The sequence below is a fragment of the Pimephales promelas genome, chromosome 21, assembly GCF_988280905.1.
Source record: "Pimephales promelas chromosome 21, fPimPro1.hap1.1, whole genome shotgun sequence".
Taxonomy (NCBI): domain Eukaryota; kingdom Metazoa; phylum Chordata; class Actinopteri; order Cypriniformes; family Leuciscidae; genus Pimephales; species Pimephales promelas.
In genome coordinates this window covers 17,491,373-17,516,514 of record NC_142789.1, presented here as the reverse complement: position 1 = coordinate 17,516,514, position 25,142 = coordinate 17,491,373, and the positions used below count along the sequence as shown (strand labels likewise).

At 42.3% G+C, this 25,142-nt stretch overlaps 1 protein-coding gene across 2 annotated transcripts in view; it reads right to left on the bottom strand.

Moving 5' to 3' along the window:
* Window positions 1-25,142, bottom strand: part of cdh4 (cadherin 4, type 1, R-cadherin (retinal)) — a 258,635-nt gene that overhangs the window by 18,365 nt on the left and 215,128 nt on the right. For both annotated transcript variants that reach the window (XM_089125292.1, XM_089125293.1), the window contains 2 exons: window positions 24,285-24,457; window positions 10,127-10,264 (listed from right to left, as the gene is read on the bottom strand). In XM_089125292.1, the coding sequence (XP_088981418.1) occupies window positions 10,127-10,264; window positions 24,285-24,457 (311 nt within the window). The remainder of the gene's footprint in view (window positions 1-10,126; window positions 10,265-24,284; window positions 24,458-25,142) is intronic.

Sequence of the window (25,142 nt, the reverse complement as noted above, 5' to 3'; positions counted from 1 at the left end):
CAAATGAAAAGATATGCTATATTGCAATAATAAATTAGCCTGACTTCGTCATAGTCATATTCTAGTAAGAATATAAGTCTGAAACTGCTTCATTGGGCTTTGATTATGAGGAAAAAAACCCAAAAAAACTCTGCACTCAATTGGATAGTCGGTAGACCTACAACCAATTAGAACAACGCAGTAAGGCAACTACTTTGCATTTCACAGTTGTCAACAGAACTTACTTATTTTAGAAATAAAATAACAAGGGTTCCCTTTCGTAGTCACTTCGAGTTACGTCAGAAGTGACGGAGATTGGGGGTTTCGCATAGAAAGCCAATCCTCTTCGAGTATTAAAACACGAGCCAATGGCATGCAATGCCTTGGGGCTGCGGAAATTTGCATAGCGTACTCCGCCCTACTCCGTGAGTATAAAAGGAGGAAGTGAACGCAACCGCAGTATGTTTTCGCTTCGGAGCCAAGAGAACCTCTTCACTCCTGAAAGCACTGTTCAAGACTCTTCGAGACGAGCGTCCTCTTCAGTGTTGGTGTGACGGCGGTACCCAGCGAGATTCTGCATCGCCTGCGATCTGAGCAGTGGTCTGCCAGACTTTGCGCTTCTCCCTGGTCGCTTCAGCGCTGAAAGAGTGAATTTCCTCCTCTCATTGAAAGAGCTGCACGCGCACGTCTTTTTAAAGACGGTTCGCCCGTGCTCTTCTGGGTGTGATTGATTTCTGTCGTCATCTGATGGTCACGATCGCTGCTTTGTATGCCTGGGCATTTCAGCATGCAGCAGCAGCGTTCGTGGATGACTCATTTTCCTTCTGTGGGAACATGACCATCTCTACACTGAGGTCGAGACTCAATGATCTCACTTGAGTGAGAGTCCCGGTCCCCCCCGCTCGATCGGTTTCCTCCATAGGGGGCCCGTCGACCCGGGGACCTGGTGATTTACGGTGATGGTGTGGGATAAGCCCCGACGATTCCTCGGGCCACACCTCCCGCCTCAGTGCGAGAGCCAGCGAGCGTTAGTTCGATTCAGTCGGTTGCTTCTTCGGTGGCACCGGCTGCTTCGGGCAGCGCTCCAGATGATGATGCGATGTCGATCACAGCATCACTAGGCGGGCTTGACTCCTCGGGAAGTGAGGATGCGGCCGCGTTGCCTCCCTCGGGAGCGTCAGCGCCGCCGTGTCTGATCCCGCGATGATGGCCGTGCTATCTCGGGCGTCCGTGAGCATCGGGTGGGGGTGGAACTCCGCCCCTCCCCGATCTCTCGCGGCTGAATAATTGGTTTTTGGGTAACGCTGCCGCCTTACGGCCACGGCCAACCCCAATTTCCTTTTTTCCCCGAGTTGCATGCGGAACTGACACGCACTAAAAAAAAAATAAATAAATAAAAAAATAAATAAATAAAAAAGCGTGCTTAGTTCCCCGCCCTTCCTCCCCTCGGCGATGCGGCTGTCTGTGGGTACGCTGGGGCTCCCCCGGTCAACCGGCGGTTGCTCTCAGATGCCCCTCCAAAGCCTATGGGTTCTCGTCGTCTATGGCGGCGCGATTCTGTAGAGCGGCGGGACAGGCGGCCTCCGCCCTGCATATGATGAGCACCTACAAAGCTAGCTGCTCAGGAATGTGCACGAGGAGGTGACGGACCGAGCGAGCTGCGAGCCTGTCGCCTACCTTGTCCTTAAACGGGTCACGGAGGCGGTCGCTCGCTCCCTTGGTCAGGTGATGCCCACCGCTGTGGTCCAGGAGCATCATAATGTTCGGCGGTGCGGTCCAGGACTTTGCCCAGCACTTCTCGACCGCCTAGGAGCAGACGAAGGCGGTTTCTCTGCCCCGACGGCCAGCTGCTGCCTCCAACCAGCCGTCGGCTCGGACGCCTCCGCCAGCTCGCCGCCGAGGACGCCCCCCTGCGGCTCCCTTCCCTCCCACGCGGCCCCAGCAGCAGCCTTCAGCCGGTTCGCGTCGCGGAGGAGGCCACAGGTAAGCGTCCCAAGAAAAGAGCCCCCCTCAGGCCGCGTGCCCCGCTAGATGCCAGGCGAAGCGATGTTCCTGAGGCGGGCCGCTCAGTGATAGTGTCATGGTTTTTCTCAGGAGGCGGTGGCAGGGCCCCTCCTTCCCCGGTGGAGGGCCGGTGGAGAATCTTTTGTTCTAGCTAGCTCCCTGAGCTGGTTGAGGGAAAGCTGACACTGTCATTGAGCACACAGACTGGAATGAGCGCGCACGACGTCCAGTGCGTCGCCCCGTTCATTCCTCTCTGTCTCGGAGGGCGCGGAAGGGTGCGTGTGTCGTCCCCGGGCTACGCCAATCCCTTCCCCCTCTGTCGCCAGACCCCCGGCAGAACAGACCCCCGTGGAACGCTCTGCCTTCCCTGGTCTCTTCTGTCGGGGAGCGGGTTTCGACGGTGCATCCGGACGGGGTAACTCCTGCACGCATGCCGGTCGACCCGCCTCGCTGCCCCTCCGGGGGGACGTCTGTGGTTCGCGTGACCCCGTTGGCTCACTTCCTGGAAGCCTGGCTAGCGCTTCCCGGGGTTCCCGCTGGGTCATCAGAACGATCGGATTCGGCTACGCGATTCAGTTCGCACGGTCTCTTCCCCGCTTCAGGGGAGTTCGCTCCACGATGGTTGGTGGCAATGCCCCAGTCTTGAGAGCGGAGATTGCGACCCTGCTGGCGAAGGGTGCAATCGAGACGGTCCCTCCAGCCGTGGTGAGGTCCGGGCTTTACAGCCCCTACTTCATTGTCCCCAAGAAAGACCGGTGGGTTACGACCGATCCTGGACCTGCGCATTTTGAACCGTTCTCTCCATCGACTACCGTTCAAAATGCTCACGGCCAAACGCATTTTCGAATGTGTTCGGTATCAGGATTGGTTTGCAGCGATCGACCTGAAGGACGCGTACTTCCATGTCTCCATTCTCCCTCGACACAGACCGTTTCTTCGGTTTGCCTCGAGGGCCAGGCATACCAGTACGCCGTTCTCCCATTCGGGTTAGCTCTGTCCCCTCGCGTCTTCACGAAGATCGTCGAGGCAGCCCTTGTTCCCCTTCGCGAACACGGGGTTCGCATCCTGAACTATCTCGACGACTGGCTGTTACTAGCACACTCTCGAGCTCAGGTTTGCGAACACAGAGACCTGGTGCTACGGCACCTAGCCCGTCTGGGCCTTCGGGTCAACCGGGAAAAGAGCAAACTTTGCCCCGTGCAGAGGATCTCTTTTCTCGGCATGGAGATAGACTCGGTCGCCATGTCCGCGCAGCTCACGAACGAGCGCGCGCACTCACTGCTGGCTTGTCTTCGACAGTTCGAGGGCAAGAGTGCGGTTCCACTGAAACTATTTCAGAGGCTCCTGGGGCATATGGCATCCGCGGCCGCGGCAACGCCGCTCGGTTTGCTTCATATGAGACCGCTTCAGCTGTGGCTTCGCGATCGAGTCCCGAGGTGGGCATGGCATCGCGGCTCGCTCCGAGTTCCAGTGACTCCGACGTGCCGCCGATCCTTCTTCCCGTGGTCGAACCTCAGCTTTTTACGGACAGGGTCCCTAGTCAGCGAGTTTCCAGGCATCTCGTTGTCTCCACGGATGCGTCTACCACGGGTTGGGGTGCCATGTGCAATGGGCATGCAGCCGCCGGTTCCTGGACAGGAGCCCAGCGCCTCATGCACATCAATTGCCTCGAGCTGTTGGCAGTACGGCTCGCCCGGCACCGCTTCCGAGCGTGCTCTAGGGCCAGCATGTGCTTGTCCGCTCAGACAACACTACGGCAGTAGCGTACATCAACCACCAGGGGGGGTCTACGCTCGCGCCGGTTGTCGCAGCTCGCCCGCCACCTCTTGATATGGAGTCAGAAGCACCTGAGGTCCCTTCGTGCAGTTACATTCCTGGAGACCGGAACCGGGCAGCCGCGAGCTGTCCCGGGCCCGTCCCATCTCCGGCGAATGGCGACTCCATCCCCAGTCGGTCCAGCTGATTTGGGACCAGTTCGGGGAGGCACAGTTAGCCTGTTCGCCTCTCGGGACTCGTCCCACTGCGCCCAGTTTATTCTCTGACCCGCGGCTCTCTCGGCTCGGATGCGCTGGCGCACAGCTGGCCACGGGGCCCACGCAAGTGTGCGTTCCCCCAGTGAGCCTCCTTGCACGGGTGTTGTGCAAGATCAAGGAGGACGAGGAGCAGGTCTTGCTGGTAGCCCCCTACTGGCCCACCAAGACGTGGTTCTCCGAACTCTTGCTCCTCGCGACAGCACCTCCTTGGCCTATTCCTCTGAGACCGGACCTACTCTCTCAGAGACGGGGCACTCTGTGGCACCCTCGTCCCGATCTTGGAGGCTGCACGTGTGGCTCCAGGACGGGACGAGGCAGGTTTGAGTTCGCTGCCACCTTCGGTGGCGGCAACCATCACTTCCGCAAGAGCGTCGTCCACGTGACACCTTTATGCGTTGAAGTGAACCTCTTCGTCAATTGGTGTTCTTCTCGCTGAGAAGACCCCCGGAGATGTTCGATCGGAGTCATGCTTCCTTCCTGCAAGAGGGGTTGGAGCGCAGGCTGTCGCCCTCCACCCTTTGGATTATGTCGCGGCCATTGCCGCGTCTCATGATGCAGTGAAAGGTAAGTCTATGGGAAGCATGACCTGGTCATCAGGTTCCTGAGGGGAGTGAGGGGGCTAAATCCGCCTCCCTCCCCTCCTGCCCTCTGGGGACCTCTCAGTAGACCTGGGTGCTCTGCAGAGGCCTCCCCTGGAGCCTTTGCAGTCGGTAGAGTTTTTGCCCTGTCCTATGTGACAGCACTCCTGATTGCATTGGTATCCATCAGGAGAGTAAGGGACCTGCACGCACTCTCTGTTGACGAAGTGTGCCTGGAGTTCGGGCCGGCTTACTCTCACGTATTCCTGAGACCCCGGCCTGGATATATGCCCAAGGTTCCTACCACTCCCCTCCGGGACCTGGTGGTGAACCTGCAAGCGCTGCCCCTGGAGGAGGCAGACCCAGCCTTGGCACTGCTCTGTCCGGTACGTGCTCTCCGCACCTATGTCGACAGAACGCAGTGTTTCAGGACCTCAGACCAGCTCTTTGTCTGTCATGGGGGGAGCCAGAAGGGAAGGGCTCTCTCAAAGCAACGGCTGTCCCACTGGTTAGTGGATGCCATTGCTTTGTCTTACCAGCAGCAAGGCCTTCCGTGCCCCCTTGGTGTGACGGCCCATTCCACTCGGAGTGTAGCCTCCTCTTGGGCTTTAGCGCACGGCGCCTCGCTAACAGACATCTGCAGAGCTGCAGGCTGGGCGACACCCAACACCTTCGCCAGATTCTATAATCTGCGAATTGAGCCGGTATCCTCTCACGTACTCGTTTCGGCCAGTTCTGGATCCGCTCAGGTGTCTTCGCTTGCTCGCCACTCCACTCCCCGGACTGGATAAGTGCGATATTTCCTCAGTTCTTCCATTGAAGTCTTGAGTCCTCCAGCACCGACGATGCGGGCACCACTGCGTGGCTCTGGATGCTAGCTAGGTGCCTCCATGCGCACGGTTCCCCATGGTAACCGTCTCATGTGTATTATCCACTGTAAGCCTCTCTGAGCATGTGTCTTCCCTTGGCAAGCCATCTGCCACCCCTGGAGTTTAAATCAGTAGCCACCTGCGGTTGGTACTCCAGTGTTCCATATGCGTTCCTATGTGGCCATATGTGTATTCTTAAGTCCTCCCTTCGGTAGGCAGCTGGTAGCATGTCCCCTTCGGGATATGTTTCCCAGTGTACCTTGGTAATCCTGTGTCAAAGTCGGATCCCCAAAAAAAAAAAAAAAAAAAGAGGTAAGGCTCGGGGGTTCAGTCTTTCGCAGGGCACTGGAAGACAGCTTGAAGATGGCGTGATGGCACAGACCCCCAATCTCCGTCACTTCTGACGTAACTCGAAGTGACTACGAAAGGGAACGTCTCGGTTACGTATGTAACCCTCGTTCCCTGAGTAGGGAACGGAGACGTTACGTCTCCCTGCCACTTCTGCTGTATCGCTGGGTAGAGGCCGAGTTCAGTCTTGGCTCCTCAGCGAAGACATACTGCGGTTGCGTTCACTTCCTCCTTTTATACTCACGGAGTAGGGCGGAGTACGCTATGCAAATTTCCGCAGCCCCAAGGCATTGCATGCCATTGGCTCGTGTTTTAATACTCGAAGAGGATTGGCTTTCTATGCGAAACCCCCAATCTCCGTCACTTCTGACGTAACGTCTCCGTTCCCTACTCAGGGAACGAGGGTTACATACGTAACCGAGACGTTTCTTCTTTTACTTGGTCCTCCATGAGTGCGACCAAAGGAGAAACCACAACGACCACAGGCTTTTCATTACGTCCCATATTCTTAGCGACCATCGGAGCCAGCTGATAAGTTACACTTTTGCCGAATCATGTAGGAAGGACGGCAAAAACATCTTTCCGATCGACAAATGCCTTGATTGGAGTTTTCTGTTCGTCTATTAAAATTAATGCGCTGTCGATTCATTTTAAAAACAGACGCGACAGTGGAATCGATACATCTCCAGCTGCAGTCATTTCTGAGGGAAACCAGTTTGAAGCGCTCTTTGATAACGTAATGATTACGTCCCTGCAGATCATCTGTCCGTCATCGTATAAAGCCCACCCTGGCAATTTGATTGGCCCCAAAATTCTTTGCCTGATCATAATTACTCCTCAATGGATCGAGTCCAGACCATTGTGGGCGGAGTTTGGGATGGCATCCAGGCTAATAATAAATACTATTGCACTGTACAATTAAAATATGATTAAATATTATACACTATAAGTTATAAAAAGTATCAAAAATAATAATTATTATTATAAAAAGTACTGTTTCAACGCAGATTTTTACTCACATTTGGCGCTTTGAACCTTGGCCAACATTCTCAGGACATCCCACAGATGGCAGCACGAGATACTAACATTGGAAATTAATGTATTAGAAAACGTATAATTTCGCAATTTCAATCCTCATACAGTTACCAGCATCCCACCACCCCAAAAATATATATATTTTTTTTCTTGGATTTACACGATTCACGGTTGTAAACTGTTCGATTCGTTTAATTTACTTTTACAATGTCTTTATGATTTGAAGCTTGAAAGACTTTCAGTGCAGGGACATAAATCTCTCGGGTTTCATCAAACCTTATGTACATTCCTTCTGAAGATTAATGAAAGTCTTATGGTCTATGTCATGAGGGTGACTAAATAATGACATCATTTTAATTTGTGAGTAAACTGTCCATTTAGTCTCATCAGATCAAGCGAGGGGCGATGGGTTGTGACCCTGAGAAAAACCTTTGACCTAGACCCTGTAATTCCTTGCGGCCAAGAGCAATAGGCAGTCTCTACCCCTGTCAGCACATCACATCTCAAACCCACCAACAACAGCAGCCAAACGCTTGAGACCTGTCCACAAACATCTAGTCCTCAAAAACAACATTTAAGAATAAAATGACACCAATTAAAATAAACAGCAAGATCGTCTGATGCCAGATGATAGATGTCAGCCTGATTCAGTAAGTATCGTTTGGCCTTCAAATAAATATTACAGGTAGAAAGAAATGTGCAAAATAATTCAGAATGCTTTAGCATCAGACGCTGAGGCGGAGGCCTGGGGATATTACTTAATGAGAGAGAGAAAACGCAAGGGCACCAGAGATGAGCGCTGCGAGAGAGCGATAAAAGAGGGATGGCAGATAGCAGGAAATAAATGGAAACGGGGAGAGAGATAGACAACGAAAGCCAGAGAGAAGGATCGAGGGAAGGAGATAAATGGTTAAGCGGAGAAGGAAGGAGCGAGAGATGAAGGCTGACAGAAACAAACACTGGTAAATGTGGGGAGAGAGGTGTAGAGATACAGAGATAAGAGAGAAAACAGGAGATGGAGGATGTAGAGAAGGAGAAAAGAGAAACAAAAATGTGCGGATGAGCGGGGATTGAAGCCAGATGCCTGAAGAGGAACTACAGTCACCTAAGGGGCAGAGTTGGCATGAGGACAGGAGAGAGACATAGATAGAGAGAGAGAGGGAGAGCACCTGATATCACATCCCTCTCTTTCGCTACACCCTCCATTTCACTCCATCTCTTCCCTCATCACCTCCCAGAATTCATTGCTCTTGAATCTCTCTGTGTTTCACAGCACCAGTAGGTTTCTCCAGCTGTCAGACAGTATTGTGTGAATTAAATGAGTATCAAGACACTGTTAGAATTCAGAAATGGGGATAATGAGAAGTGGATGCGCCCAAACAGGCACACTACAGCTCTGTTCCAAAACCACATCTTACATGGCTGCATTCTAATCATCATGGCACCTCGTATGTTCCTGATTTGGAACGCTACATAAGCAGCTACTTTCAGTGCCATACACATGGGCGTGTTTAGAAGAGGGGCATATGATAGGCACCCCCTAGTGCCCTGCCAACATCATTCGGCTAGATTTACAGTCAACCTGACAATACCCAACGGCATTGGATCAGAACGCTGTCAATCACTGCTTGATTTGCGATTCGCAAAGCGGAATCACAGGTCCGCATTTATTATTATTATTTTTTTCAAACAGTAGGAGAGAGAGAGAGAGAGAGAGAGAGAGAGACCTCGACATGTCACTGTTTATGGAATATACACACTCAATAACAGTATATATTTTGAAATATCGCACCATCTGATTACTTTCATGTGTGACTGATCAAGCCAGTAGCATTAGATTAGCTAACGTAACTCCGGCAGACGGTGTAGAGATGACTTGTCAGTGTTATTCCACGGCAGCGCACACGACTAACCTACATATAAAATAGATACATATTACTTTATCTATTGTTTTAAAACACTAAAGGCACTATAATATTTTTCCAAAAAAGCTGTGCCGTGGTAAACATTAAAAGGTTAGAACGTTAACACCGTCGTAGCAACATTCAAGTTGCAACTCTGTGCAATTTATACTTAATGGGTTTTTGTTTATTTTTACACCGTAACAGGACATCACAGGTTTATTTAAGAAGAAACCATGTCAGAGACAGATTTCATGCGGAGAACGTTTGCCGACACAATCGCGTTTGTGTTGAGAATAAAGCATGTTGAATGACTAATTAATGCCAAGGTGATGTTTTTTTTTTTATGTATTAAAACTGTGTGGTCCAATTAATGTAAAATACAAAAGGATTTTCAGGCTATTGGTTAGTGCCACATGTAATGCCATTTACATTAGGCCACAGGGCATTGCAAAGATTTTTTAAACCGTGCTGAATATTTTCTAAACAACTATTTATTTCCAGTTCAATTTTCTGATTTCTTGCCCCCCCCCCCAGTGCCCCAATCCCCCCCACACTGCACTGGATTCACTCTTCTAGGACCACCTATCCCTGCCACCAGCAACTTGTGTTCGTGTGTTCATATTTGTGTCAAATAACGTGTTTAACTTGCATCTGCCCAGTTCTTGTGACACATTCGATGTAACTCGAAACAGAACCAAGGTTACGCTAGGTAACCGATATGTTTTCTATAGAATTTGATGTAAGTAGAATGATACTTTAATATGCATAAAATTGGGTAAGATCATGTGACCAAACCATTGTTTTTTATTTTTTTGTTTAAATTTGTCTGATTTTTATACAACATTTTATTCCTAAAACAAGGTGAAAATGTAGACAATCTTTTTTTTATGGATCAAAAATCTCCTTAGTAAAAAAAACCCCTTGACTCTAATATGTCAATAAGAATTTTGAACCTGTCTTTATTCAATGTTCAGATTTCTGTTCTTATCTGGAAATGTATGCAAATTAGTCATAATTTAATTAGACAATGTATCTGCATGTTTAACCATAACCTTTCAGAAAACCTAAAAAGCTAAAACTTTTTTGCAATTATTAATGTAATCAACTGGCCTGGGGGTATGCTGATATCTAAATGTATTAGTTATTTTTTTTTTTTACCCTATTCAACTGCATTTAAGCATTTTTAATGGACACTTTTCAGTATGAATGAAATACAGGTTTATTTATAATCAACAATTTCTGATTCCAACCTTCAGGAAGAGTCTTTGTGTATGTAGTTCACATATGATGAGTTATATAGGCAGCTCACTGGGGTTTTGGAACACATTACGTATATGGTATGTAAATGCTCCCTGTTTAAATTCTAGGATACTCACCATTTTTGCATCCAGCTCCGGCGGGTTGTCGTTGATGTCAGTAATGCTAATAAGGGCCGTGGCGGTGTTGGACAGGCCAAAGTTCAGACTTCCCTCCATATCGGTGGCCTGCACTATGATGGTGTACTGAGGCACTTTCTGAAACAACACAGAACATGTCCATTTCAATCAAATGAAGAGACACACACGCACACCGCACAGGTAAATGAGGACTGCAGATCCAAAGATTGTATGCATTTTTAGCATTGAAACAATAAGGAAAAGAAAAAATTTAAAAAAATAAAATAAAAATAAAAATAAAAAACTAGTTTGTCGCCTTGTTTTTGGCTTGCTTTGAGCTTGCTCATTTGGGATTATTTAGTGTTTAGCAATGTTGTTGATCTGTGTTGTGCTACTTTCATGTTATCAGTGTGAAGCTGCTTTGATACAATCTGTATTGTGAAAAGCGCTATATAAATAAATGTGACTTGACTTGACTTGACTAGTTTAGGATGTTTATTCAGGTTTCAATTCTAGGAACGACTACACGGAAATGATATGGTAATCCCAGAAATGATATGGTAATCCCATAGTAAAATGATACATACAACAGCCCTAAATGAAATAGTATAAGTAGTCCAAAATAGTATAGTATAAAATAGTATACTACACTATGCTGTAACTATAGTCTGCTTGTATTTTCAGATTTTAATTTTAGTTTAAAGTTTAAGTAGTTTTGTAATGTGCTTTTGTCATTTTAATTAGTTCATTATATTTGCGTTTAGCTTTAATTTAATTTTTTTGTAATTATAGTCCTTAATTTATTTTATTTAAACTAGTTGCAAAGGAAACATTCCAAATTCTGTTTAATTATGTACACTCTTCATCAAATTATTTCTTATAATTATTTCAACTTGATTTCAATGAATAATTTTTTAAATGGGCCAAAAATCAAACTTGATCGAGGTCTGTGTGCCAAAAGTTGCATTATACAGACTGTTATATTAAACTTAAATGATTAGTTACTTTTTAAACACCAACTGACATTAAAAAAATAAATAAAAAAGGAAAGAATCTTGAATTAATCCACAAACAAATTATGTCTTATAATATGCAAATATGAAAAGTAGTTTTGCATTTCATGTGACAGAACATTTTCTGATTAAAATATAAATGTTATTTATAAAAGAACAATAAACTTTAATCTTTAAATTAAGCATACAGCTTGATTGCGTGTGTTACATGGCTCTCTATAATAAATGATGGGTGAGTCGCAGCATTTATTCATTCACTGTTGTCCATGACAATGCTGTATCTTGATTCATACAAATGCACTGATGCCATCTTTCTTTCATTTATTGATTGCGTTGAAAAAAATAAAATAAAAATAATATAAGATTTAATGCATATCCTCCAAATATTATGCATAATATCACAACTGCATTAGGAAGAAAACAAAAATGAACTTTGTTAAAAAAAAAAATAGTTGGACCCATTTATGGATAACAATGTAGAAATTAAACTTAGCAGCTTGATTTTTCTTCATTTAAAGTGTGCATTTTTTCCCTCAACTTCGCATGCTCCACATTTGTTGTGGCCGCGGAGACGCCCTTTGTGATAATAATAATAATTCACATAAAAGATTATTAAATTCCATAATGCACTTTCATCTTCAGATAGATCTTTTTTTTTCACCCCTATAGTCTTAAGCGGTCCGCCTTCAGACATACTTCTCATAATGGGTTTTGTTTACACTCTCATTCTCAGTCATATGGGGCACACCACTGGCATAAAACAGCCCATAAAGTAACAATATTGTACATAATAATTGCAGCAATAAAGAGTATTACCATATGTCGGCACAAGTCTACTTCAATGACATGTTTTTATTTTTTTCCTAGGCTATATTTCTCCTCTCATGGCATGGCAGGCCAAATCAAAGGTCATCACAGGCCAACTTTGGCTCGCGGGCCCTGTTTTGTCATCTAAGCCTGAACAAAGCCATCTTACAAAGACTTTAAGACTGTATATTTGGGGAATGGCAGCTTTTTGTGTTCGTCTGGAGAAACATCTGTCTGTCTGACTGTCTGTCTGCTTGTGTGCAGGCTTTTCTGTTAATTAGGACAAGAGGCTACTGTGAGCTTTGTTCTGCTTTTATACTTTGTATTTATGGAAAGATGCACACCCACACGCATACGCACAGAGACAATCAGTGCGCAAAAAGCAACTCTTCATCAACGGACATGAACCAACCTACAGCATTTGTAACCACGGATGAAAAGCAGGGGTTGCGAGGGCAACAGATGGACAGAAACATGCAAGCACACACACACATCGAAGTGTTTGTTGTTGCATGGCCAACATTCCTTTGGGCACAGATCTGAAACTGTGCCCCTGTCCATGCTCGGGTGAATCTGACTCCAGTTAGTCCACACTGGGAGGAGGCAGAGCTGAGCCTGAGCCAAAGCCTCTCCTCTGCCTCTTTCAGCTCCAGCCGAATTTAATCCGGTTGGCCGAAAGCCTTCTGTTGTTGCAGACAGGAAGTAGGGGGAGTCAAGGACGAGTCAGTGTCCCACTGAGACTGGTCTGGGGGATGGATGTCTTGGAGGGTGGAGGCTGACTGCTGCTGTAAAGCAATGGATACCCTCACAAGAGCTTGCTGGAGATCCTGATGGGTTTACTTTGATGGCTTCCTTTTGTTTCAGGATATGACTGAACATGGGACATAAATCTGATTAGAACTAAACATTGCAGAGAAATGCCTTCTCTGACGTTCTGGCTTAGTACTGCCTACATAGGCAGAAACACAATTGTGATATTTCAACGCATTCTCACCCCAAGGCGTCACCTTTGACCATGCTTCAATATTTGACGTTTTAGGCGCCCTTTAGCGTCACTTACATGACGTGATCCTACGGCGTCATCTAACTGACGCTAAAGGAAAGCGTCAGTTAGAGGACGCGGTTAGGTTTAGGTGTGGGGTGGGGGTAGGGTACACTCTAAAAAATGCTGGGTTGTTTTAACCCAATTTTGGGTCAAATATGGACAAACCCGAAATCTTGGGTTAAAAATGTAATGTAAAAATGTAACCCAATGGCTGGGTTAGTCCATATTTGACCCAAAGTTGGGTTAAAACAACCCAGCATTTTTTAGAGTGTACACGCGATCCTAGGGCGTCATCTAACTGACGCTAAAGGGCGCCTAAAGCATCAGATATTGAAGCATGTCTAAATGCTTCCCAAGGCGTCAGTTAAGTGACGCCTTGGGGGTGAGAATGGGCTGGATATTTTCTACCAAGATATGACTTTTTCATGGTTTTGAATGATGTTTCTTATGCACAGGCTGCATTTATTTGATCGAAAAATACAGTAAAATTTGTAAAATCAGTAAAAGCATCATTACTCAATCTTTACAGTCTTCAGTGTCATGTGGCATGAACCTTCGGAAATCACTCTAATACAGTATGCTGATTTGCTGCTCAAGAAACATTTATGATTATCAGTAGGCTAATGTTAAATACAGTCATACTGATTATTTTTTGTGTACCCATTATACATAACCCAATTCTAACCTAACCTAACCTAACCCAACCTAAGCTAACCCTATACTGTATATTTAAGGGTTTTTTGATGAATAGAAAGTTCAAAAGAACATTGTTTATTTGAAATAGACATCTTTTGTAACATTAGAAATATCTTCATTATAACTTTTGACCAATTTAATGCAGCCTTGGATTTTTTTATTTTCACTAATACCCAAATTTATGAAAAAAGGTACTGTGTATATAAAGTATTATCCATATTGATTGACATTATTTATGACACATGATGTAGAGCATTCCAAATCGGTCACCTAGGACAGTGGTTCCCAACCTTTTTTGTCTGAGACTCCCTTTTTTCCCAAGAAAATATTTTAGAGCACACCTTCACATTTAATGATATTTGCAAGGATGACAAAATATGTTGTTTTCAAACAAACAGTATGTTTAATATAACCAGATGTTTATGCACAAATAATAGCCTATAATATTAAAAATACAATGACAAAAACATGAGTAGGCCCTTTGTAATTTAAAAACTTAAGCCTAGGAGAAGCCTAAATATTGAAATCCAAAAACAAAAATATTCACAGTGGTGTTCAAGTAAAAAAAAAAGAAAAAAAAGAATATAGGCTATTACTAAATGACTGCTGTCTGGGGCCTCAATATTGCAAGTTTTTTTTTTTTTTTTTTTTTTTTTTTTACGTTTTTGGCACTTTAGCGAGCAATAAGAAACTTGCGTTTAATAACAGAATAATGCGTCTTTCAGAAGAAAATTGCAGCTGAAACGACTTCTTTCTGTGTACGTCTATGACAAGTCACACAGGTACTGTGCTACTCCGCAGTGGCAGCGATCCGAACCAGTGTAAAATAGTCCCACTGTAAACACTTATTATAGGTGTACCATAGTGGTTCCGGATAAGACAAAAACACGGATTGAAAAATGGTTTCATGATGAACTCGCTCATTATATACATTTTGAACAGAAAAAAAATAATAAGGACTTTTATTTAATGCTCGTTGCTCAAAACTTTTGAAAATATGACGCGACCCCCCACAGAGCTCGCTGAGGCCCCCTTGTGGGCCGCGAACCCCCTGTTGTGAACCGATGACCTAGTACAATTTTAGTTATGATGCCTTATATTTAAAAAAAAAACCCTGCTTTTGCAGGTACTATAATGAAGGAGGAAGGTATCAAGACATGTCTGAAATCAATGTTTGAGTAGCATCCTGTCTACTAAGATGCCTTATTTTGGTCTGATGAAGACAGCATAGCATGTGTCTTTCACTTGTCTACAATAATCCTCTGCATATGATTCAGCTGTTAGAAGTTTTAAAGTAGAAAAAAATGTTCATGTTTGATGATTGTTCTGATACAATTTCTTCTAGGAAATATTCAATGTAGTAAATACATATTAATTTGGTTATCTTTAGTGCTCATTTGAATTTGTTCTAGCTCATTTGATGTGCCCTTGTGATGCCTGGAAGCGTGTCTTGAAACCAGTTTCCTTAATGGGAAACTTTATAATAACTAACTGACTGACTGGACAGGTTTAAGCTGAGTCTTTCATTCTATCCTTCTGTCTACCCCATTCATATTTCTCTCTCCCTCAGGTAGTCGCATTTAAGAGACAGGTCAGGGACTGTCTCACTGTTTTAAAGCACTTAAAGAATTGCAGAGCGCCGCGGACACACTGAGAGTCATTAAAACCTGCGTCTTCTCGTTAATATTGCCCAGTTCGACTCTATTAATGAGAGCTCAATAGCGGCTGACCTTTATTAACACCATAATGAAATATCAATACTGTCTCCTCTGGTTATGCTCTGCAGAGAACAAGAGAAACAAATCAGTGTGTAATTAATCTCGCACACTTTTCATACAGAGTCGGCAGCGGGAATGGGAACGTGACACCGAGAGACCAGCTTAAACACATTTCCAGTCCTGAAGAGAATGTAAAGTGATTACGCCTCAGGACAGCTGGCAGAATCTCGGCGACTTGAGAGTAGATCCAACGAGACACACGGGTTTCATCCATACAGACTCTCGCACGGTTGAGTCGACCGTTATGAGGAGCATTTCACAGCCCAACGGGCCCTGACCTCACCTCTTCCCGACACATCACTCGCTCCCTCGGGAGAGAAGGGAAGCGGAGAGGTGATAAGGGGAAGGTGGAGGAGAAAAGCGACGGTGGAGGAGATGAAAGTGGAGAGAGTGCAACCAGAAGTTATGATTCTCCTCATCTCCCACGTACAGGAAGCTTTGCTTCATCTGGGAATGACTGGGACACACACACACACACACACTTCACACTGATCGATTCCCTAATCAGGCGAGGCAGAGTGGACACGTTCTAAGCCAGACCTGACAAAACTAGGCAAGCCCGCACACACACTCACACACGCACGCACACAGACCACATGGCCTCTGGCAGAGACAAGAGACAGGTAATGAAAAGCAACAGCCTGGACAATCTGGCTCGAACAGATTCACAGAGCTGCTGAGACATACATGCAGGGCTTTTAACACACACAAGATACAGCGCTGCCACTGCAGAACATTTAAGCACTTTAATTTTATGTTATTCAAATCCATGACCAAACATTGTGATACTATGGAGGACCAAACCTACAAAAACTAAAACAAATCAGACAAAATGAGACTTTTTGTATGTTTGGTCCTTCATATGATACATCATGACATCTGACAAATGAAAAGCACATTTATGCTCCATTAAATGAAATAGCACCATGGGATTTATGTAAAGGGATCGTTATATTCAAATTCCATCACTCACATCCATCATTACTCATCCTCATGTCTTAAATTATATGACTTTCTGTCTTTTGTGTAAGACACAAGGAGAGGTTTATAACAGATTGTCCAAGCTGCTCTTTTCTAGTTGTCAACCAATTTAGAATTGTTTTATGGTAAAAAAATAAAAGTCCTTATTGGCCGAACAGAAAAATGTATTGGCTAATGCTAATAATAATAATAATAATAATAATAAAAAAAGTAGATATATTGGACTCTTTTCCAAGCAATTTACTTAAATGTCAGTCTATTCCTCAAGACTTGGAATTATACGTTTATATTATATTTTATTATATATCAAAATTACTAATAATTATAATAAAAATCTATATATATGTATATATTAACAATAATACTTTCATAATAATTATTATGGTGACATATTAGTTTATAGTACAATTCTCACAATTAACTAGTTGCCTGTTACATGCATATTACTAGGATATGTTCTGTTTATTAGTACTTACAAAACACATATCTATGTTTTATTTTGCATGACTATATTCAACATTCCTTAATCCTACCCAATTCCTAAACATAATAACTACCTCACTAACTAATCATAAGAAATAATTGAGGTTTTTTTTAGGAACAATTCGTTAATAGTTAGTTAATAGTGAGAACTGGAACTCTAATCTAAAATGTAACCATTATTATTATTAAGAAAGAAAAAACTATTAAACGGAATAAGAAACATTATTATAATAAAGGTGCATTATAAAATAAATAAAAACAGCAGAACAGTAAAATCACAATACCAATATTCATTTTCAAACATTAAACCATCAAACTTTAATTTTGGCGAATGCTTTTTGTCCTTTTTTGGAGCTTGACAGTTCCACCTAGAAAGGAGCATGACGATTCTTCCAAACTTCTCCTTTTGTGTTCCACAGAGGAAAATAATAAGGTTTTGAAAGGTGAATACATTATTAATTTTATTATTTTACAGATAACTTCTATCTGCAGAAGTATGCCTTTCGTAAACCCATTAAAACACACACACACACACACACACACACCCAATTTCATTTAATTGCTGTATGATATTATACAGTAGATTCATGCTATTAAAGAGAAAAGAGACAGAAACGGGGAAGGCTGCTTGTAAAGTGCATAAGATGGACATATGAGGTGCATAAGACAAGATGACAGTTGCCATAAAAGGCATGCAGCGCAGAAAGACGGGGAGAGGGGTTGCTTGTTAGCTGCTGTAATCAGACAGGTGATGGCGAGCAGGTTAAGAGGTGTGTAGAGGTGATGGGGTCTCGGTGTGAGAGGGTAATTGGTATTCAGACCTTATCACATGTGTGTGACATTAAAGTGAATGTGAACTCCCACCATTGCAAGCAACTTCACCAGGCTTCTTCAACCCACTAATTACTGCATAAATACTCCAATTAGACTACAGGTACTGATGGAGGAGAATTGTGCTCCTGATGAAAAAATGTGTGTGTGAAGGAGACGGAGAGAAGTAAATGTTAGGATGGGTATGTGTGTGTAGACAGCTGCCCATCTCCCATGCGCCGCTTGTTGTGTACAACATTGAAATGTGGGAGAATATTTATGTAGGACCACTAATCTAAACACTAAGTGAACATACAAACAGCAATCAGTCTATTTAACAATATTGCTGTTTTCCATAATCTTTGACGCGGTTTATCCTTTACTGTGTATGGTGGCCGACATGCTGCGACCACAGCGTCTGTGACGTCACCCATGGACTTTCTGAAGAACAGTTTTGAGGCTGTTTATGGGGGGTATGGGCGGCGCCATATTTGAAAATCTTGGGAAAATACAAATACAAATGTTCAAAAAGGATACAGAGGTGGTGTGATGTGTTGTGTCAGATCTTGGCCGAGACGTCAAATTCCACTTGGCACAGCCCGTTATCAGCTGTCGATCAAAGTTAACTGCCCCCATTTGTCATACATTTTATATCTAAATATGATCTAAACTAACGAGTTAGAAAAAAAAAATCACCCCCTCACAGTTGTCAGGCACTCGGAACCTATCGAAAAATACAATAAAAGTCCATGGGACATGGGAATTTATGTTGTGAAAACGGACATTTTAACATGGGGTCTATGGACATTTGTTCCCTTTTGGGACATCCCTCTAGCGGATTTTAGATGTATTGCAGTTTTTTGCACTGTCGGGTAGGCTTCATGTTTCAGATTAGAATGTTGCCGCTTGGCTGCGACTGAAGAAAACTTATTGGGCCCTATTTTAACGATCTAAAGCCCAACTGTCAAGCGCAAAGCGCAAGTTCCTTGTGGGCGGATCTCAGTGCTGTTGCTTTTTAACCGACGGGATAAATGTCTCTTGCTCGCGACGCAAATCGCTTAAGTAAAATGCATCTGTGTAGATCAAGAGAATCATCTACAGTGTATGTGTGTTGTTCACACTCTGTAATATGGCCAAGCATGCAGGCTTGAAATAGTATCTGAATGTACACGCAACACGCCACTGACTTTAGACTACTTTTTTTCTGGTCAGTGGTGCAAATGTTTTCTGGAACTGCAAAATAGCACCAGGGATTGTTTGCGCCGGAACCTGCCTCCTTTATTGTGCTAACCGCCATGGGAGCGCAAGTTCATTCCCTAGTTTGCCGGCGTGCGCCTGTGGAGGGAAAAGTCTGCTTTGCACGGGTGCAAAATACGAATGAGACATTCATTGGTTTACAAAGTCAATTGTGCCGGGTGAAAGATAGGGCCTCTTTTAAGGGTTTTAAGATAACATCTTCATCAGTTTGCAACACATGTGCTGCAAATGCTCACAATGCAACCAAAAAGTACAAAAGGACAAAAGATATATTTTTTTCCCTCAACCCTAAGCAAAAATAACTTAATAAATAAAAAAATCCAGAACATTACTATTGTTAAATAGTATATAATTTAAAATAACTGCTTTCTAATTCAATATATTTCAAAAAGCAATTTAGTCTTCAGGGTCACATGATCCTTCCATGATCCGATTTCTGGCTCATGAAACATTCATTTTTTATCAATGATGAAAACAGTGCTGCCTATTGTTTTTGTGGAAACCATTTTTTTTTTTTTTGCAGGATACTGTGATGAATATAAAGTTTCATAAGAACAACATTTGTTTGAAATATTCTTTTGGATTGTTTGAAATTCTATTCTATTCTATTTTTGTTTGAAATAGAAATCAATTTAATGCATCTTTGCGGAAGAAACGTTTTGAACGGTAGTATGTATAACACAAAAATACTAAACGCTGCCATCATTTACTCAGCCCCTTTTGGTATTACTCAACCCCATGTTGTTCCAAGCCTGTAGTAATCATTTATATTAAAATGCTTTTAATTTTTTCTTCTTTTTTGGAGCTTGTCCATATAAATCACCATCCACCATCATTGTATGGAAAACAGAAGCTTTTGTGTTTCATGGAAGAAAAGGTTATGTGGGTTTGGAACGACATTAGGGTGAGTAAATAATGACAGAATTTCCATTTTTGGGCGTACTGTTCCTTTCAGTCTCGTCCAACAACATCTTCACTGACGGAAAATGTGATGTTGAAAATCTTCCAAATGTTCCATTTGCGACGTGGCTTTGTAAACACATAAGACTGTCCTAGTTCTAATTAGAGAGCACAGGTGGAAGAGAGCGTTAGATTAATGAGGGTCGTTCTCTGGTCCTGAGAGGAGGACAGATTACCTGCCTGCAGTAGGCACCACGACCCACATTCATGCTCCTGAAGAGACCTTCTCAGTCTGTCTTAGTCATGGGATTAGCAGGAGTCGCTGCTCCAGGTATAGACTTATGATAACTTGTCAGAGAGAAAATAGCAAATCTTGAGATGACAGCAAACGTCATCTAATGCGGCATGAAGGGTAGAGAACTTTATGCGTCAAGTAAAACAAGATGCCAAAGGAATAACGATGACGGCTGTAATAGAACTGTAGTGCAAAAACCCCCTTAAGCAAGAGGGAAAATCATAGCTAAATAAAACTCCACCAACAGTGATTTAATAACATTACAACAACAACTGCTGTAATTGTTTAAATTAGTAATAAGTAAATCCGTAACATCTTATAAACTGTCCCTTCATGTAGACGACCTTCTTTTATATATAGCAAACCCCATTTCATCTTTACCGCCAATCCTCATGATTTCTGAATCATTTGGCAAATTCTCTAGATACAAATTGAATCTTCAAAAGAGCGAATTTTTTCATATTAATTTAGCAGCTGACACACTTTCCTGACATCCTTTCTCCTTTATGTGGGCTCAGGAAGGATTCAGATAGGAATATTTATCACTAAGTCAGTCACAGCTCTCTTTAGAAAAAAAAATAAATAAAAATAGTTCTTTAATTGATGTTTATAACTTATAAGGTAGATATAGAGAGATGGTACTATCTTCCAACATTGCTAACTGGTCATATTAACTTACTAATGACAATTTAGCCAAAATGTTTCTCATTGTCATTAACAAGTAATTTATTTTGACACTAAACCAGACAACTCACTCTTTTTTGAGGTGCGGAAAATGTGCACGGATAAGACGAAAGGTTCTCGAACTCCCAAAGTCCAAATGATGCCTCGATTTACCAAATTTTCGACAGTATTACTGGGCCTGTAATATCAATAAGCTTTTGTATTGGACCAACTTATCGAGAGTTCCTGAACATCCTGTTTGTGCCCGAATGGAATTGGAAAATTCTCCCTTCATTCGATGATTTACTCTCAGCTTCCTATACATAGTAAAAATGTCTCAGACAGTTTAATAGTGGCCAATATGGGTTCAATTTAGGAAGCATTTTGGGTTATTTAGACCATCAGCTCTGGCTTCCATGTAGTGAACCATTTCACTTTTCTACCATCATGTTCTGATCCAGTTTTTCGTGACTGGTCTTCTAGGAGTCTCAATACCATCAAGGACCTTTATGATAAAGGAATATTGGTAACACTTTACAATAAGGTTCATTAGTTAACATTAGTAAATGCATTAACTAACATGAACTAACGATGAGCAATGCATTATTTACAGTGTTTATTAATCTTTGTTAATGTTAGTTAATACAAATACAGCTGTTCATTGTGCGTTCATGTTAGTTCACAGTCCATTAACTAATGTTAACTAATAAAACCTTTGATTTTAATAATGTATTAGTAAATGTTGGAAATAATATTAACTAAGATTAATAAATGCTGAAGAAGTATTGTTCACATATTGTACATGTTAACTAATGTTAACTAACGAACCTTATTGTAAAGTGTTACTGGAATATTAAAGTTTATCTGACAATAGCTAATCTCATGATGATGATCATAATAATGCCTATTGTTATTATAATGACTGTTATAAAATGGAAGTATTAATTTTCTAACAAATAATTTAGTGTAACTGATAACAACAGCAGCAGTAATAATAATCATTCCAATATTATCATCGCTGTTACTCTTACTATTATATATATATATATATATATATATATATATATATAATTTAAGTATTTATATAGCAAATAGTAAAGTGTATTTAATAACAGCTACACTAGATACACTTGAATCATCATCATCATTAACATCATCATCATCAATTATATTTGACAAACAGCCCTATTTGTCATACAATTACTACTTCTGAGAAAGCGGTCTCCGGTTACAACAACTAGAAATGTTTGAATATTTGATTATGACGCTAATGAGAATGAGACTAAAATCTGTGACGAGAAAGCAAGCGATCACGTAGGAAGGAGAGATAAAGAGGAAGTTGAAAGACTTCCCCGCAGGTCCGTTTAAGCATTCTGGGATAAATTGAATAGACCTCCGAATGACCCTGCTCATTAGTGGAGCAGAGGGAGGTTAAGGAGGAGCACACAACTGTGTGTGTGCTTGTGTTTGTTAGACAGAGTGTGTGTGTGCAAGATAGAGAGAGGGATTAATGAAGAGGTTAAGGTGGGGAACACGTCTGGTGGGAAGGGTCAAGCTCTGAGACTCAGATGAGTTATGGGAAAGCTGTTCCCATGACCCACAGAGTTCATTTGTGTGGGTATGTAAGTGTATGCATGTATTGAAAATGAAGTCAACTGCATTCTAAAGCAGACACACTAAGCAGACTCCAGTGATTAGCTGAATTAATTCTAGGAGGGGCTGGAAATAATAAGCATAACAAGACTCGAGAGCATGTACATAACTCTGTTGTGCAACAGAGGACAAGCTAGAAAACCCAGAAATGAAACAGAGACTGAATCCAAATTTGCATTCACACTATCAAGGGGAATCAAGCAAATGCTTTTAAATCAGTATGAAATAACGCCACGTGCCAAGATACATTTTGAGGATAATGAAAGCAGTCTTTGTACTTCAGAACATGAATTCTATATTACAGAACATAAAACTTCTGGAATCACAAAATAAATTGTATATATTAAACTAATTAACCACATTAAATCATTTAATATTTCAATAAAACATTTTTAAAATAAACAGTTTTGTCATAATTACAGTGAAAATACCAGAAATATCTTAAATACCGTTTTGGACAATGGGGGCCTTTGAGTCAAAAAGGTTGAAAACCACTGGTCTATTATTGTCAAAAGCATACAGGTTTGGACAACGCATTCCCTTTAGCGTCATATGTGATGCTATATGACAAAACGGCATTTTGAAAATAGGTTGAAATAGGTTGAGAACGTTAGTTATAACGAACCAAGTATTAAATAATAGTCGGGTTTAAATCGGACTCGGGCTCATGATTACAGTTAATGTGTCGGGCCGGGTCAGACTCGGACACAACGTGCACAGGCTCGTATAGGGTCGGGCTTGATTTTTTGGGCCCGATCTAAGCTCTATACCACAGGGGGACTTTAAATATTCTTTAAACATCCTAAAACAAGTAGTAGCATAAACAAATTAAATAATATCCAACTAAAACAAGAAAAAAATGTTCCATGAATGATGTAAAAACAACGTTTTTGTGCTTACATTTTGAGAATATTATTAAAGAACAGATACTTTTGAAAGAGCGTTATATTAATATTACTGGAGGAACATTTGTTCATGCATATGAAGAGTTCAGATGCAAAAGCCTCTAAATGCCATTTGAAATTTTCTTCTAAAATGACCATTTTTATCAAGCTTGTATATTTAAGTTCAGTAATTTTACTTAAATGACAATTAATAGGTAATCTTCATTGCCATTTAAGTGAAATTACTGAACTTAAACATACAAGCTTGATAAAAATGATCATTTTAGAAGAAAATTTCAAATGGCACTTAGAGGCTTTTGCATCTGAACTCTTCATATATCTTTGAGAGAACCTTGCCAGAATGTTAGCTGAAGTTCTGAGAACATTTCCTGTTAGCTGGGTTAGAACCCACTGACTACACAGGACAGTATGCCAACTCAAATTCATCCATGATAACTGCATCATTTTCAGCATCCTAGTCATTGTAGCTGTTGTCCTGCTCTGATGGGGTATTCTGGGAGGGGAGATAGCTGCTCTTCAACTTGAAAAGGTCACAGACAACTCAAAGGACTGGCTGATCATTAAGTTGTTTCTAAAAGCACTGTTTGTAATAGCACTAGAGTGTCTCTTCAGAATGTTGTTCACAGGAGACTAGGGACCATCCACAACAAGTATGCTCAGACACACCATAGCTGAAAAGAAATTTAGTCAGAATGATGGCAAAAAAGTGAGGTCAAAACAATCTTGGAATAGTATGCAAGCACGCACACTCGTACACTGAAAAAAAATCATTGCCAGGTGAGAACGCCAAACCCATTTCCACACTAATCAACGGTAAGCGGGTTCTTGGAAGCATTATTGCTTTAACATGTACGTCAAAAGACGAGACTAACCTCTCTGTCGATGCCTGAACCGATGGTGCTGATCTCTCCTGTGGCTCCGTTAATGGTAAACATGTTAGGAAAGGGCATGTGAGGCGTCTGGCTCAGGATGCGATAGTGCACCAGCCCGTTCGCCGTGGTGCTGTCGTCGGCATCAAAGGCCGTAACCTGCATTACAGAAGTGCCTGCAGAGGAAGAGAGGTAAACAAGCGTGAATCAAAACACTAGCGCATGCATAATCGCTCAGTTTCTGTCACAAAGCAGCTGTGCTTCTTTGTCCGAGTCGCTAAGAACAAACACGCACAAGCGGTGGGTATTTGATCGGTGATTAAAAATTTTGTGTGCTGCTCCCGGTGTCAGAGCAATGTCCAAACGTCACATCTGATTACGCGGTCTTTCTCACCTAAGCTGTCTCTTCTTCATCATCCCTGATTCTGCTCTCCATACAAAATCTGCTCGGTTAATGAGGGTCCGCCTGCCTCTCTCACCTCCATCACATTCGTTATCAATCAATCCTGTGAGGGCAGTGTCAAACTCGAAAATTACTGATAATAATGTCTGTAGAAGTTCGTTTTTAATAGGCTTATTTGTTATTATTTAAAGTTTCCCCCCCATTTCCAATTTAAAGGACTTTTTGATGAAACAAATGTAGCTACCTGTCAGCAAAAATATGGTAAAACAATGTAATACAAATAATACTTATAATATATTTACATTGAGCTTATTCACTTTAGTTCTAAAGAGTAAAACATGTGTTTATTATTTATTAAAACATGAAATACCCACAATATTAAATTTATTTAAATTTGGAATACAGCTTTTATTTAAATTACTATTTTATAAAAATGTTAAATTAATAATGATACATAA